This window comes from Silene latifolia, chromosome 3 (assembly GCF_048544455.1).
Source record: "Silene latifolia isolate original U9 population chromosome 3, ASM4854445v1, whole genome shotgun sequence".
NCBI classification, from domain to species: Eukaryota; Viridiplantae; Streptophyta; class Magnoliopsida; order Caryophyllales; family Caryophyllaceae; genus Silene; species Silene latifolia.
Genome location: NC_133528.1, coordinates 61,094,650 through 61,111,389, shown reverse-complemented (window position 1 = coordinate 61,111,389; position 16,740 = coordinate 61,094,650). Strand labels below are relative to the sequence as shown.

The 16,740-nt window shown below is 41.3% G+C and overlaps 1 protein-coding gene across 1 annotated transcript; it reads left to right on the top strand.

Annotated features, from left to right (window-relative positions):
* The first annotated feature begins 4,707 nt into the window (after positions 1–4,707).
* Positions 4,708–15,221, top strand: LOC141649128 (uncharacterized). Its single transcript, XM_074457825.1, has 5 exons — positions 4,708–5,593; positions 5,738–5,742; positions 5,831–6,022; positions 12,625–12,847; positions 12,964–15,221. Exons 1-5 carry the CDS (start codon positions 4,708–4,710, stop codon positions 15,219–15,221), a joined length of 3,564 nt encoding a protein of 1,187 aa, XP_074313926.1.
* Positions 15,222–16,740: the final 1,519 nt, after the last annotated feature.

Sequence of the window (16,740 nt, the reverse complement as noted above, 5' to 3'; positions counted from 1 at the left end):
TAATTTGTGAACACTTAGCGGGATCGCATCATTTAGCCATGTTGTAGTAGGAGGGGTATTGAGCCAAGTAGTTGTCAACCCTCCCATCGTAAACTCCAAGATCGACACGTTGCATGAGCTTCATTAAATCATTCATCTTTGGAGCTCTTGGATCTTGGGCGAGTGAATTGCACATGTTGTGTCGGGTAGGGCGGAATGGGCACATATGATGGTGGTGCATTACCCCGTCCCGACAACTCACGAGGTTGACGGGGTTGACGAGGTGCTTCTTCTCTTTGTGGTGGGTTGGGGTGAATCTCGATATTGAGGAGGTAGCTCGGTGTAGGTGAGTACCGACTTAACCGTGGCTCGGTAGGTGGTACGTTTCACCCCATGAGGACAATTGAAGAGAATCCCTTTGTAAACCACTCCACACTTCCGGCTTGATTGTAAGTGCACCACCGGTGGTGGTTGAAGATAGCATCTTCGTCAATCAAAGTGCTCCCTTGGAGCTTCTCATAGGCCCCATAAAGGTTAAATCCGGAGCAAAGATCATTTGCCAACATTGTGATTAGGCCTCCCATCACAAAGGACTTAATGTTAGAATTCCCTTGAGCATAATCAAAGAGCCTTGTAAGCATCTCAAGGGGCGTGTTGAAATTGTATGCCCTTGTCCCTTGAACATTTAAGTAGGACTCTAAGAAGGTCAAGTCAAGAAGGGTGCACCTATCTTGTTCTAGCCTCCCATTGATGATTCCGGCTATAAAGCGCTCGGTGATCCGAATCACCGGATGTTGGATGACAAAGGTATATCATTGTTTTAAGGGAAAGAGTTCCCTCCCAGAGATGGCTCTCCAAATGTGGTTAACATTGAAGTCGGAGGGCTTATCGGTGTTTTCCCTCGGCACTTCAAGACCAAAAACGTTTGCAAATTGGTCAAGGGTTAACCTATGGTCTTGATTACAAAGTCGGAACTCCAAACAAACATTTCTCCGAGTATTAATGACGATACGGAGACTACACAAAAACTCGAGGGTAAGACTTAGGTGGGTATCCTCATGAGCATAGAATAACTTCCCGAGACCCAAACCATCGAAGAACATTTCAGTTTGATACCTTATACCGAGAACTTCTAAAACAGCGGTATCAATAAATTGAGTGGGCTCGTAATGCTTACCTAGCAAATGTACGAATTTTTGGTGGTGTTCATCGCAAGTAAAGATTACCTCGGGGAAGTATTCGAGTTGTTCAACACCTTCTATCACGACATTGTGATGGCCCCTTGCCTCCCTTGAGGTGGATAAAGAAGTACCCTTGCGCTTCTTAGGTGCGGCCTCGGCGGATTTCTTGCCCTTGCCTCTTAGGTTCATCATTTTTGGTTGAAAAGTTAGTGTTTTGGGTTGGTTTTTGTGATGGGGGTTTGTAGAGAGATGATGATGTGAGATTTTTAGTAGATAAGATAAGGAATAAGAGGGATGATGGGGGTGTTTATAAAGGAAACGGGGTGGGAGACGAGCGGACCAGGGCCGGGCTCGGGTTGATATTTCGAGGATTTAACAAAAAGTCATGCCAATCCGAGCGTCCTGTGCACGAGACAAGCGTCTTGAAGCTGCAATCCGAGCGTCTTGCTAGGAGGACGCGCGGATTCAAAGTCAGTGAGCCTGGGTGTTTTAAATCTAGTCAGGGACGAGCAGATCATGGGAGAGACGAGCGTCTCTACTGGCACGAGCGGATTGTTGAGAATTCGAGCGGATTCTCATCTAGTATAGAAATGTTCCTAAAGCACTTCCCAGGACGAGCGTTCCAAGGCCAATCCGGGCGGATTCTTTTGAGATGAGCGTCTCCTCCACAATCCGGGCGTATTCTTATATAGTGCTGATTTTTGCTTGAAGCAAGGCTCAGGACGAGCGTCTTGCTATCGGGACGAGCGTCTCGTGCCGTCCTTCGTCAATCCCTCATTTCTTTCATTCGAATTATTTCCCTTGCACCCTTTTGTGATTCCTTCTTATCTTTTTCTGAATATATGCTCGATGAATGGGTAAACAACCCTCTCTCACTTCTCTCATACAAGAAAAATAAAGGTATATACAATATTATACAATGCGAAAATTATGGGAAGGCATATCTTACAAATGGTTGTTTGAGATAGGACTCCACTAAACTAGTTTGAATTGCAGAAATTCTTTGCTTTGTCCATAGAGCTCAAGGCTCTTAGAAGAAGATCAAACGCATGTGAGCAAGCCCCAAAAAAGCATAAGTATGGTTTGCTCCAATTCAAAACAAAGCTTGGCCAAGGGAACTTGTCGTTCATTCTTTCTTTCACTTTTCCCTTGGCAATTGAATCTTTGCAATGCTTCAAACCGACATGCCCATGATTCTTGTCAACATAAGGAATGAAGTATGGCTCATTTTTATCTGGAGACTTCCACTTACCAACTTCTCTTCTAGTTTCGGTGATGACGATAGCTCTTTGATTATTCAATCCTCCCAAGGTAGAAGGAGAATTCTCATAACTTTCATGACCAGACACTTTAGGAGTTGAAATTGTAGATGCCAAACCTCCACAAGTAAGTTCATTAGAAAGTTTGTTCTTGAGCTTTTCCACCAAGTACCCTTTATATGATGATTTGACTTTTTGGAGAAGATCCACCATATCATCTCCAACAATCATAGGTTCCATGGTGGGTATGAAATGGTCTTCATAGGCAATGGGAGGGATCTTCATTTTCTTCATGATATGATATCTCGAATTTCTCAAGGATTGGCTCCTCAAGTAAGGTGATTCCACAAGTCCATTCCCCTCCCCTATTCCAAAGGTCCTTGTAAGACACATATTCGTCATAAGCTTCTTGCATGATCTTGTCATCATGGCTATATTCATAAGAATCATAAATGGGGGCTTCATCTTTCTTCAATAGTTTACCCTCCCCCATCTCAATATTCACTTCAAAATTTACACCCTCATACTCACAAAGTCTAAGAGCATTTGGCGTACTCAACCTCATATCTTCTTCATCAAATACAACACTTTCATATTCACAAGAGCTCAAGGGTATTGGCTCCTCCCACTTCTCATCTTCCATATCAAAGGTCACTTCTTCAAACTCGCATTCATGGACAAGGTTGAAGGGTTGGTGGGGAGTAGCCATTTGGGCTCCCTTTATTTGGGCAATTTGATTTGCCAACTCCTCACCATGGGTAACAATATTTTGAAGAACATTGTCCCTATTTTGGCTCTCCTCTAACAATTGGTTGAAGAAGTTTTGTTGATCTCCCATCATTTGGAGAATCACATTTTGAATGGCAAATTCATGCTCAATTTCTTGTTATGGGTGTGTGTGAAAGTGGTTGTATTGTGGCATTTGAAATTCATTGTAGAGTGGGTATTGGAAGGGTAGTTGTTGTGGATATTGGATGTGGCGATTTTAGTGGGAAATATTGGGGTAGTGATTTGGATTTTCATTGTATGAGTTGTAAGGTAGGTTTGTGTTGACTTTCTCCTCAAACTCCTCATACCCATAATCATACTCAAAAGATCCACCACATACTCCATATGGAAAGTCTTAAGCCATCATAGCTAAGACAGGGAAACAACTACAAGCATGGAAACTACAATAAAACAGTAAGAACGAACCTTGAGGAACAAGTTCCTCAAGGTTAAAGCACAATTAAAATAGACAAACAAGTAAGAACTTAATCACATAACACCGTCCCCGGCAACGACGCCATTTTGGTGTGAGAGTGTCACTGGGGCTCTCAATCAAACACATTTATATTTCTTAACAAACAACTAGTTAGTGGTTAAGTCGAGGTCGATCCACGGGACAGTGTGCTTTGGGTTCTAAGTCTATCTATCTCAATTTATGCTAGTGTCACAATTGATTTGGGTTATAGTTGTGTTCTAAACTAATGCAAGCGACAAAGTAAAACAAGCAAGTAAAGGTGTAGACAAATAATAAAGGATACTAGGATGTCATGGGATCATAGGGGATTCATGGGAGTTGATCATACAAACATGTTCTCAATTAGATGCAAGCGCTTATTGTTGTGATGGGATCGAGTTGGTGTATAAGCTTACTTTCCCTATGAAGGTTTGGGTCCCGGAGCCGAATCGATTAGATTGCACAACACCTACAAGTCGACATAATCCTTCCTATTCAACTATATGCATGGTCTAATGAGACTTGAGTTGTTGTATAAGCTTACAAGCCCCATTGAAAAGATAGGTGATGGGTAGAAAATGCAAGGATTCATAGGCTCGCATTTCATCGAACATAACATGTGCATAAGTTGAAATCATGGCGAGAGAAAGCGATTAGAGAGAGAAAGCGATTTTCCTTAGATCTTATTTGTTTCCTCAGCAATGGCGAGAAACAAGAGGACCTCGTCACCGACTAGTACTTCTAAAATCCCTAAAAATAATATTTCATCTACTAATAATAAAAATTCTCCAAAAAATAGTACTATTACGGCAAATATTACAAATATGAGTGAACCTGTATCACATGATATTGAGGCGGAGAGTTCTTCCACGGCAGAAATCTGAGCTTTCAACCTTACTAAGGAATTGGTCTCCATTAATGAGGATCAACCTACTGATGATGCTGAGTGGACGGTGGTGAGTAATCGCAGGAAGCAGAAATCGGCAACGTCTGGTAAGGCTCCCCCTCTGAAAATTGATATTACTGGTGTCACTCCGGAGGTGGAGTTCTGGTCGAATGCGATTTCATGCTATGTACTGGGTGCAAATCCGCCAAAACTTGTGTTAAGAGGTTTTATCAGGCGTATTTGGAAGAATTATCGATTGTTTTTATTGCGTTTCAACCGAATGGAGTCTGCTTGATTAGGTTTAAGACTAATGATGATAAACATGTTGCTCTTCATTCAGGACCACTGTTCTTTGATAACAAACCCTTTGTTGTTAAGGAATGGACCCCTGGAATGAAACTCACCAAAGATAAGCCTGATTCTATACCTGTCTGGATTCGCCTGTATGACCTGGACCTTAAATATTGGGGTTTGGCTCTACCTAAGATTGTTAGTCTTGTAGGGAAACCCATTTGTAGTGATCAGGCCACAAAGAATAGGGAGTTCCTGATTTTTGCTCGCTATTTGGTTGAAGTTAAAGTTGGAGAACATTTACCTGACTCGATTGAGTTTATTGATGAAAATGGTGTATGCCAACAACAACTTGTTCATTTTGAATGGAAACCCATCCTATGTACTGTATGCAAAGGGGTGGGACATGAAACTGTGCTGTGCAAGAAGAAAACAGCTGAGCCTAAACCCAAAAAGACACAACAAGTTTGGAAGCCAAAAGCACAAGCTCCTCTTAAGGAAAATATTCCTCAGCAAGTGGCTACAAAGCAGACTGACAAAGGTAGTAAGACTGATGTAGCTCTTCCTTTGCTACAACCTAACATGGTAGTTACTCCTATGCCATATCAGGGATCAGTGCTTAACTCTTTGACACCTGCAAGGTTCATTAACAGATTTTCCAAGAAGGGGGAAGGGTGTTCTGCTGGACCTTCTTTTGTTGATGTCATCAGCTACTCAATAAGGAAAAATCTCATGAGTAGTATGGGGAAGGGTTTGACCAACATTAATACCAATGGTTAGTATTGGATTTTGGAACGTTCGTAGCCTTAATAAAAAGAATAAGCAAGGAGATGTTAGACGTCTCTTGCATATTAATAATGTAGGGTTGTATGGTCTAGTTGAGACTAAAGTTAAAACTATTAACATCAATAATGTGCAGGCTGGGTTAGGATATAACTGACAGTTTATTAATAATAATGATCTTAAGGAGGGTGGTAGGATCTGGCTTCTTTGGGACCCTGCTATCTTCAAGGTGGATGTGTTATTGAAGGATGTGCAAGTGATTCATGCTACTGTTGAACACCTGCTGACTGGTTTCTCTTGGGTGTGCTCCCTAGTTTATGGATGTAACAAGGATTCTGAAAGAGTAGGCCTATGGCAATCTATTCTTCATTGTAATTCTCTTGTTAATGGTCCCTGGCTTCTCATGGGTGACTTTAACAAGGTTTGATTTATATCTTGTGCTTGTTTCTTAGATTTCCTTAGTTTAGGAAACTGTCGTGTCAGCCTGTTTGGCTGATTTAGGCGAGTCATGTCGTCCTGAAAAGGTCGACTTTCTGACTCAGCTAGCTGCCGTGTCAGCCTGATGGCTGATTTAGGCATATGCCGCAATGTAAGGAGGAGTGGCCGTGTCAACCTGAGTGGCTGATTTAGACCAGTCTTGCCATCCTGAAGACGCTGACCAAGACTAAGCTAGCTGCCGTGTCCGCCTGATGGCTGATTTAGGCGTATGTCGCAGTTTTGGATTACTTAACATTGTTCATGACACAAGGTGTGTTCATCACGTTTAAAGCCAACAGGGGCGTAATTTAGGCAAGTTTATCGTCATTCTAGGACCAATGGGACGCTGCAGGATTCTGGTAGCGCAGATATCCCTACGTTCCATGTTCGTGCATGCATACTGGGGCCCTGATTAATTGCGATTAGTGCGAGCTACGTCCAAGGGGTGGTATCAGGGGTAGCTGGGTAAGCGTGTTTAGCTGTCAACCAGGCTCCCTTTCGTATGTTCCACAATCCGCCTGGTGAGGGTGCTCCTTGTGGAGAAAAAAGGTTTGGCATGTTGGAGTGCCATGTGCCTTGTCACCCCGCGTTGGCAGTTGACAGTCCTGCTAGATATCCTTTCAAAGTACCATAGACATCAGGATTCAGAGTGATGTACCTAGAGAAGTCTGAAAATAGAAAAATCTACTAAAATGGTGTGAAGTACCTGTCGTCATCTCATGGGGTGCCAGAGCAATTGTGGTCCCGAGACGCTGCCAGACCACACCATCTAGCAGTAATTTAAAATTTAAAATAGTTAGAGATACCAGAAATAGGAGTGAAATCGGCAGTATGCCTACTACCGGATTTTTATTTTAATTTCGAAATGTTTTAGCTTTTCATAGTACATCATTCTGAAGGCTAAAGTCTACTTATCATTAAAAGTAATATCTCTTCAGGTGATGTATGTTCCATGGGCGTTGTATGATTTGACCGTTCATAGTCATCAGTCTGTATGCACCATGGCCAACAGCTCCTTCTACCTGGTATGGTCCTTCCCATTTGTAGGCGAATTTGCCTGCTTTTCAATTCATAGTGTTTTGAAACACCTCTCGGAGAACCAGGTCTCCTACCTCAAGGAGCCTGACTTTTACATTCTTGTTATAACTCCTGGTCACTGACTGTTTGTAGGCAGCCAGACGTATTTTTGCGCTTGCTCGTAGCTCGTCAATTGTGTCCAGGCTTCTGACCATCTCTGCATTGTTCAGTTCCCCTGTCATATTTTCATACCTGTGAGTGGGAACTAGAACCTCTGATGGAATGACTGCTTCTGCGCCAAACACCAGGCTGAAGGGTGTTTGACCCATTGCTACTTTTGGTGTCGTTCTGTCTCTGACCATAATACAAGTGGTAATTCATATGCCCACTTTCCTCCTAACTCCTGTAACCTCCTTCTTAGATTATCCATGATGATTTGTTGCTGGACTCAGCTTGCACGTTGGACTTTGGAGTCCTAGGTGCTGACTTTTTTAGGGTGATGTTCCACCTGGCACAGTATCCCTCGGTGTCGTTGGAAATGAATTCTGAGCCATTGTCACATATGATTTCTGATGGGATACCAAACTTGCAAATGACGTTTCGTTTTATAAACGAAATGACTTGTTTGTCTTTTATTTCTGTAAATGCTTCTACCTCTATCCATTTGGAGAAGTAATCTGTCATTTCTAGCATCCACGTCCTGTTTCCTGCGGCTCTTGGCAGAGGTCCTACTATGTCCATGCCCCATGCCATGAATGGCAAGGGAGAAATGATAGGATGCAAGGGTTCTGCTGGCTAATGGATCATTGGTGCTGAGCGCAGGCAAGCGTCACATTTGTGTGCGTATTCTGCTGCATCTGCCTTCATTGTAGGCCAGTGGTATCCCTGCCTGAGGGCTTTATTTGCCAGACTCTTGCCCCCTGCATGGTTTCCACATTCGCCACTGTGGAGAGCATGTAACACAGTCTGTGCTTCTTCCTTTTCCAGGCACCGTAAGTAGGGTCCTGCCAGTGATTTTCTGAATAGTGTATCGTCAATAAGTATGAACCTAGAGGCCTTTACTCTGAAAGCCCTTACTTTCTTCTTGTCATCTGGTAGCTTGCTATGACGCAGCCAGTCTAGGTAAGGTGTACGCCAATCCCAGTCATCTGCCTGCTCAGCCGTTTGGTCAGGCGACTGATCGGTTGGCCGAGGGTCCTCATCTACCTGTGCAGCTGCCTGGACTCCTTCTCCGCTCTGTGGATCCTCCAGTTCTCCCTTATCTACTTCATCCGCCTTCTGGATAGAGGGCTCCAGCATGTGTGCTATTGGAATGCTGGAGAGTTCTGTCGGTTTAAATGTTGCCCCAGAGTTGCCAAGGCATCTGCTTCCACATTCTGATCTCTGGGGATCTGCTTAAGTTTGCAAGTTGCGATTTTTTGTTTTAATTCCTTCGCTATTTTCAGGTATGCAATCATCTTTGAGTCTCTGGCTATAAACTCATCATTCACGTGATTAACTATTAGTAGAGAGTCACTGGATATGCGCAGGTGCCTAACTCCTAACTCCAGAGCTAGCTTCATTCCTAATATCAAGGCCTCGTACTCTGTTTCATTGTTGGTTGCCTTGAATTCACATCTTACTGCTTGTGCTATCAGGTCTCCCTATGGTGATCGCAGGATTAGTCCCACACCTGCCCCCCTTTGGTTGGAGGCTCCGTCAATGTGCATCTACCAGACCTCTGTCTCCTTGCTCCCCTCAAAGGTGAGGATTTCCTCATCTGCCAGGTTCTGGATGGCTGGGCTGAAGTCTGACACGAAGTCGGCCAGTGCTTGTGATTTGTTTGCTGTTCTGGGGTCATACTGTATATCGTACCCACTGAGGTGTATAGATCATTTTGACATTCTGCCTGATAGTTCAGGCTTCCTCATGATAGATTTCAGCGGGTAGTTGGTCACAACATGTATGGTGTGGGACTCAAAATAGGGGCGCAGTTTGCGAGATGCTACTACTGTTAGTTATTTAGACCAAATTAATACTCATCTTATGATATTAAAATTACAAATTAATTTAAAGTGGTCTAAATCTACATGCATGCAAAAAAAATTATAAAAGATGGTTTTAAACCATCTTAAGACAAAAATTCCTTACATTGCTCTAAGGCAAATATGGGCACTACAAAGGTCTCCTACCTTTATAGTTCTTGAGCTATTCAACTATGGATGATCCTCCAAGAACACCAATTACCAATATAGGTAATCTCCTTTGGTGGCACCCAAGATTAACCCAAAATACTACTAAAATTAATAACTAGTTAATAGTAGTAGTAACCTTGTAATTGTATATTTTATGTACTAATTAATATTATTACTTTGATAATATTATTAGTTAGTTTTTATATGTGTTTTAAAATGAAAATGATGAACAAAATAAGAAGAAAAGTTCGTCTTCAAAGGGGATGATGAAACCGGTTTTGGCAACTAACAAAGACCAAGTTTTTATTCTAATTTTTCCAACTCATGAATGAGGTGAATATTGGTGTATTTATAGGTAAATGTGGGAGACAAATCATAGTGGAAAAACCATCTAAATAGACACATGTATGCCCTTATAAAAACCAAAACATGTGGACTACTTATGGTCCATTTCGGTTTTCGACATTTGCTCCACAAATGCTTATAAGTCTTATATTTAATTATCTTACATAATTAAATATTAATTTAATTATTTAGCCCTTAAATAATATAAATTAACTACCAATGACTACTTAACTATTAAATAATTATAAGACCATATTATCAACATACAATGTGTCAATATTAACCCATTTAGCTAATTTTACAACCTCTTGTAAAATATAATAGCTAATTGATTCTACCTCAAAACATATACACATATTGTATAAAATTAATTAATTAATAAATTCTAATCATTTATTATTTTAATATCTCATAATTAAATAATAAATCTCTTTGTCCCGAGTTCGTAACCCGTCATCAAATAATACATTTATGTGACTAACTAAGAGTCAAATAATACAAGGAATTAATTATCTCGTATCTCATACAAACAATTAATTTATTCTATTTGGCGTCATCCTATAGGTGTGACCTAAAGGGATCACCGATCACCGCCGTCACACGACAGGTAATGTCAAGCTCTAGTCCGCCAATCATTACCGATTAACGATGACCAAACCGACAAATAAATAATATAAATCCCGATATTCCTTTTACGAGATTTAATATGTAAACGCACTCATTGTGGAGGACACTACTCCAACAATCTCCCACTTGTCTGACACAAGTGTGCGTTACCAATTCTCTTGTCCAATAATATCTCCCACTCAATGCAAGATGTCTTTCAGGTCGTGCTTGCACATGATCATATCATAAAGTGGTTTCCTCGATCAGGAGAATGACTATCTGACCGGATAATCTACTATAGATCGTATCCGAGCGTGGCCACGCATTCACAGTCATCTCTCCTCGAGTGGCCTTGAGATAAAATATGACTTAAAAGGACAATCCTGTTGACCTATTTTCTTCATTCGATACAGATCACAATGACCCAGTAAATGCTCATCGGCCTCCTTTTACGGTGCGACCTAGAACAAAAACCAAAGCCACCGGAAAACTGTACCAACTCAGACAAATAGTCACCAGTCTAAAGAATTGACTCGAAGGAATAAATAGAAGTCCTCGCCACGACCGAGCAACAAAAGGACTCTATAAACGGTCACTGTCCGACAAATTGTCTCACAATATGCCTATGTAATCGACCAGTCATCACTATGACCATATGACAGTCGAACCTGTCATCTATCGCCTTACAATCTAGTCACTCTGAGACGTCATCTCATTAAGTAACTAGGGACAAAATACAATGTTAACCCAGTTCACTTAATAGGGTTCGACATTGTCTTTACAACCTATTTGGAGAAAACAAAGTATATAAATTCAGACAAAAACTGAATAAAACGATAAATGCAACTTATCATATATGAAATAATAAATACAATATTTTGATTATTACATATCATATAATTTACAACAGTTCTGGCATTCGTCTCAACCCCATCGAAACTACATGACTATCATGTTTAGCTTGAGACAAAGGTTTGGTTAAAGGATCGATGTTGTCACCGTCCTCCAACCTTACAAACTAAATTTCTTTCCTTTCGATTAAATCTCTAATACATGAAATTTCCTAAGTACATGTCTAGACTTGTTACTAGACTTGGGCTCTTTTTCTTGAAAAATAGCCCCACTGTTATCACAATACAAAGTGATAGGATCCTCGGCGGTCGAAACTACTTTCAGTCCCTCTAAAAATTGCCTAATCCAAACAGCTTCTTTTGCAGCTTTAGAGGCTGCAATGTACTCAGCTTCCGTTGTAGAATCAGCAGTCACAGATTCCTTGAAACTTCTCCAGCAAACCGCCCCTCCGTTAAACAAAAAGACAAAACTAGCCTGGGATTTCAAATAATCCCTATCGGTTTGGAAACTGGCATCCGTATAACCTCTTATACGTAATTCAGATTCTCCTCCGAACACTAAGAATGAATCTTTAGTCCTTCTCAAGTATTTTAGAATATTCTTGACGGCTATCCAGTGACTCTCACCTGGAGTTTTCAGAAAACGACTCGTCATACTCAAAGCATACGAGACGTCAGGACAAGAACATATCATAGCATACATGATCGATCCAACAGCGGAAGCATAGGGAATCGATTTCATGCGTTCAATATCATTAGGCTCAGTAGGACACTGATACCTGTCGAAGTGAGTACCAAAAATAATATTTATAAATTCCAAACTACAACTAGCAAGCGGTAGTAAGGGTCGATCCGCAGGGAGGTAGGGAGTTCTAAGTGTCTTATCTCGCCTCTATGAATTTTCTGGGGGTTTTGATTATTTCAACTGAACTAAAGAGACTAAGGAAAGAGAGATAAAAATAGAAGAAATTAACAATAGAGGGAAGGAAATATGCTAGGAGTCGGTCTACCGTGGCAGCTATACTATCGGTAATACTAAAGTGATTAGACTATTGATAAGAAGAGCTATGGTCGTCACCTTTCGGTCCTTAAACCGCCCTAGAGCGTAAACAGCTTAACTTTCGCCCTCACTGCAATACCCTATTGTAATTAAGCAAGTCTTCCCTTCCAATCTTTCGATCCAGGTCGGGGTTAACTAGATTTATGGTCTCCTGCATGCATTCATTCGACCGGATAACAATTAAATTGCCTAATACAATTCCTATCGCAAGGCTAATCAGAGAAAGTCAATTAAAACATTGCTACCATGGCTTCCCTAATCCTAACACACTACGGGATTTAGCTAGACATAATTAAAGGGAAAACAAGAAATAAAGGGAGAACAATAATCATAAGCAGAATGGGCTGATATTTTCCCTCAGTTGTGTGCCAATTTCTTACCTGAGGGTACTTATGATCACACACCGTGTATAGTTGCTGGGGGGCATCAAGATGGACAGAGCAATCGTTCCTTCAAATACTTTAATATGTGGAGTACCTCCCCTCTTTTCCAGAATATTGTTGCTCAGGCATGGGGGCAAAAAATCAAAGGAACCAGAATGTTCAGACTTGTTTCTCGCCTGAAAAGCCTCAAGCTAAAGTTTAAAGATTTAAACAGGTCCCATTTCTCTGACATAGAGAATGCAGCTGAGCAAGCTATGGCTAGATTAACTCATATTCGACGACTACAAGCATGCCCAGGAGATCCGAAGTTATTGCGGCTAGAGTATGAGACAAGTAAGTTAGTCACCCACACACAAAGAAGCTAACATGGAGTTCCTCGAGCGAGAAGGCCAAGGCTCATTGCTCACCGAGGGGATCTAAACACTCTTATTTCCATGGGATGATTAAAGCTAGGAGACACCAGAATGTTGTTCATGAGATCAGGGACCACAAGGGGGTTTTACACACCTCCAAGATAGGGATCCAGCAGGCTTTTCTTGAGTATTATCACTCCCTGCTTGGTTCTCAGAGTGCAGTTACTCCAGTGAATGTGCATATAGTGAGGAGGGGGAAAGTTTGTGATGCATCTCAGAGACAAAGACTTCTTGCTCCAGTCACCAAGGAGGAAATTAAAAATATTATCCATCAGATTCCCAATGATAAGGCACCAGGACCAGATGGATATTCCAGTAAGTTTTATAAGGATGCATGGGGGATAATTGGGGCAGATGTAACTGAAGCAGTACAGGATTTTTTTAGAACTGGCCAACTCCTCAAGCAGGTAAATGCCACAATGGTGACACTGATTCCAAAGGTAGATAGGCCATCCACGGTTCTTCAATTTAGGCCTATTGCCTGCTGTAATGTTATTTATAAATGCATTTCTAAAGTCCTTTGTAACAGACTGGCTCTTATTCTACCTGAGGTGGTTTCACAAAATCAAGGGGGTTTCATACAGGGGAGGAGTATTATGGAGAATATCCTGATTTGTCAGGACATTATTAGGTTGTACTCTAGGGGAAATGTTTCCCCCAGATGTCTTTTCAAACTTGACCTTCAGAAGGCCTATGACACAGTGGAGTGGAGTTTCCTTAATCAAATGCTCAGTGCTCTAAAATTTCCAAGGACTTTTATTGGGTGGGTGATGCAGTGTGTCACTACAGCTACTTACACTTTGAGTTTGAATGGAGATAGCTTTGGTTTTTTTGAAGGGAAAAGAGGGCTTAGACAGGGTGACCCCCTCTCACCCCTTCTTTTCACGGTTTGTATGGAGTACCTAACCAGGCTTCTTGCCTTTACCACAGAGACAATGAGTTTTCATTATCACCCTTTGTGCAAGCCTTTGAGACTCACTCATTTGATGTTTGCAGACGACCTCCTTCTCTTTTGCAAAGGAGATGTGCAGTCCATCATGGTACTTCTCAGGACATACTCTACTTTTTCTATTGCTTCAGGACTGAAGATGAGTAAGGGTAAGTCTAATGTGTATTTTAATGGGGTCAGAGAGGATATCAAACATGATATCCTCCAGGTATCTGGGTGTGTGGAAGGGAATCTCCCTTTTAGATACTTGGGAGTCCCCATCAAAACTACTAGATTGACTGCCCCTGACTGTGCTCCCATTATTGAGAAACTCATGACCAAAATCAGGGGTCTAGGCACAAGGAAGTTAACCTATGCTGGTAGGCTAGTCCTAATAAAGGCAGTGTTGAAAACTTATCATAACTATTGGGCACAAATGTTCATTTTGCCAAGTGGAGTTATAGCACGTATTGAAGCAATTTGCAGGAATTTCCTCTGGGATGGGTCCACTGAGTACATGAGGACTCCTTTGGTGGGGTGGTCTAAAATCTGTAAGCCTAAATATGAAGGGGGTCTGGGGCTTAAAGATGACCTAGTTTGGAACAGGGCTGCTCTGGGCAAACTTTTGTGGTGGCTATATGCAAAACCTGATCACCTTTGGGTTAAGTGGGTTAGTCACACCTATCTTAAAGCTCAAGACTGGAAAGTCTATGTCCCGACACAAGACACCAGCTGGTACTGGAGAAAAATTTGCAAAGTGAAAGATCTGCTTATTGACCCATATTTACAAAAGCAATGGGATAACATCCCTGGTAAAACTTATACTATTACTAAGGGTTATGAATATCTTCGCAATAAAAATGAACAGGTCACTTGGTCATCCCTGGTCTGGAATCAAATGACTATTCCCAAGCACAGTTTCATCGCATGGATCTATTTTCATAAAGGTCTGAACACAAATGAAAAATTGAAAAGCTTTGGGTTAGACATTGATACTACCTGCCTTGTCTGCGGAGATGGGAATGAATCCTTGGAGCATCTATTCTTCTCCTGCAAATACAGTCAAAGAATCATTAATAAAGTTGAACAATGGATGGGTGTCACCTTACCTCGCGACGAAGTGATTGCATGGCGGAATAACATTCCTGGATCTCAGGTTAAGAAGGATACTATCAATGGAATTATCAATGCTTTGATATATTCCATCTGGAGCCAAAGGAATCGCAGCAAACATGAGGCTCATATCATCAATCCAGAAAAAGTGGCTTCTGAAATCATCAAAGAAATGAAGATCTGGATAGCTAAAGTGGTGGCAAGGAGGAAGAAAGTGCAGGATCATTGGATCTTTGCGTTATGCGGAGCTTGAGATGCCGCCGTTGCCCTCTCACTCCTGATTTTTGTTGTTGGAACGAAATAGGGTAGATTGTGTGTCTGTTGGTGTGAGTGTCGGATTTTGTGGCTTGGGCCTTGTCTATTTCTTTTGATTGTGTTTGCGTGTTTAGATTGACCCATTGTTGGGTCGTACCAACACGGTGTATGGTTACGCTCTCTTTTTGATTTAATGAAAGCTTACATTTTATCAAAAAAATAATCATAAGCATAAATTAAAGAGGAAAAGAAAGGGAAAGAACTAATTACTCAAATAGATCCGGAAGGAAGAACAGTAGCAAAGTAAGAGTGTATGTTAAAAATAAGAGAGGAGAAGAGGGAGAGTAGTAACGTGTTCCTCTGCCTCCACCAAGTCCATGGAATGAATGATCTCTCTATTAGGTCTAAAACTATCTTATTTATACTAAGTAGTATTATTATTATTAACTAGATATAAGATAAACATAATAATAAATCTAATCATACTCGACAATAACCTTCTCGCCGTAGCTAGTACTCGATCGAGTGATTTATCTACTCGATCGAGTACTTTTCCTGCTTTGCGCACTGAACTTCAAACGGCTGCCATTTCTTCGTTACTTGGGCAAATAGGGCGATTCCGGTGGAGTTGGAAAGCTAAGAGGACAAACGTTCATCTCCAATTGGAATCACCTGAATATCTGTTGTATAACTCGAGATATGGCTCTCCAAAGTAGGCACTAGCAATTTGAAGTTCTTCCTTTGCTCGCCTAGCTATCTTTCTTTTTTGCGCATCCCAAACTAGCTACATTCCCGCTCCAAATTCACTCTTCCTCCGAATGCATGCTAAATGGATGGTAAAAGGCTTGATTTCACTACTTTCTGGTTCATTCCTGCAAATAAGACAAAATAACCCAAAGTAGCATATTCGGGGCATTTCGTAGCATAAAACTACGATAAAAGCATGGAAATACGTGCATAAAATAGGCTAAAAAGACTATATAAAATGCACGTATCAAATCTCCCCAAACCAAACCTTTACTCGTCCTCGAGTAAACTCAAAACTATATGCTAATGGAACGGAAAAATAACTCAGAGCTAGCTTAACTTGTCTACTTGAACCAATTTAATGCAACAAAGATTAACAGCTTTAAGCTAAGCGACAAGACGCAAACGAATTATAAGTCGTTCGTAAATATAGCCAACCTATCGACCTTGCAAGACCAACAAAATCGGACTCTCTCGTGGTCACTCTTCTCTCATGAAGCAAAGGGTGAATGTTTATATGTAAAAGAGAGAAGAAAGGACAGTCACTCACCTAACTGCGACCTACATAGCATGCATGCAACAAAAATGAAAGACAATTCAAGTACTTATGCACACACTCCAACCAATAATGTTCGTCACAGCCGAGGGCTTACAAATAATATGGGAATAGTGAGGTTCAGGTGAGAAAAGGCAAAACAAGTTATGGTAATGTGGAGGTAAAAGCGTCAAGTTAGTTCCTAAACAGGACCATATAAGATTGTCCGAATCTC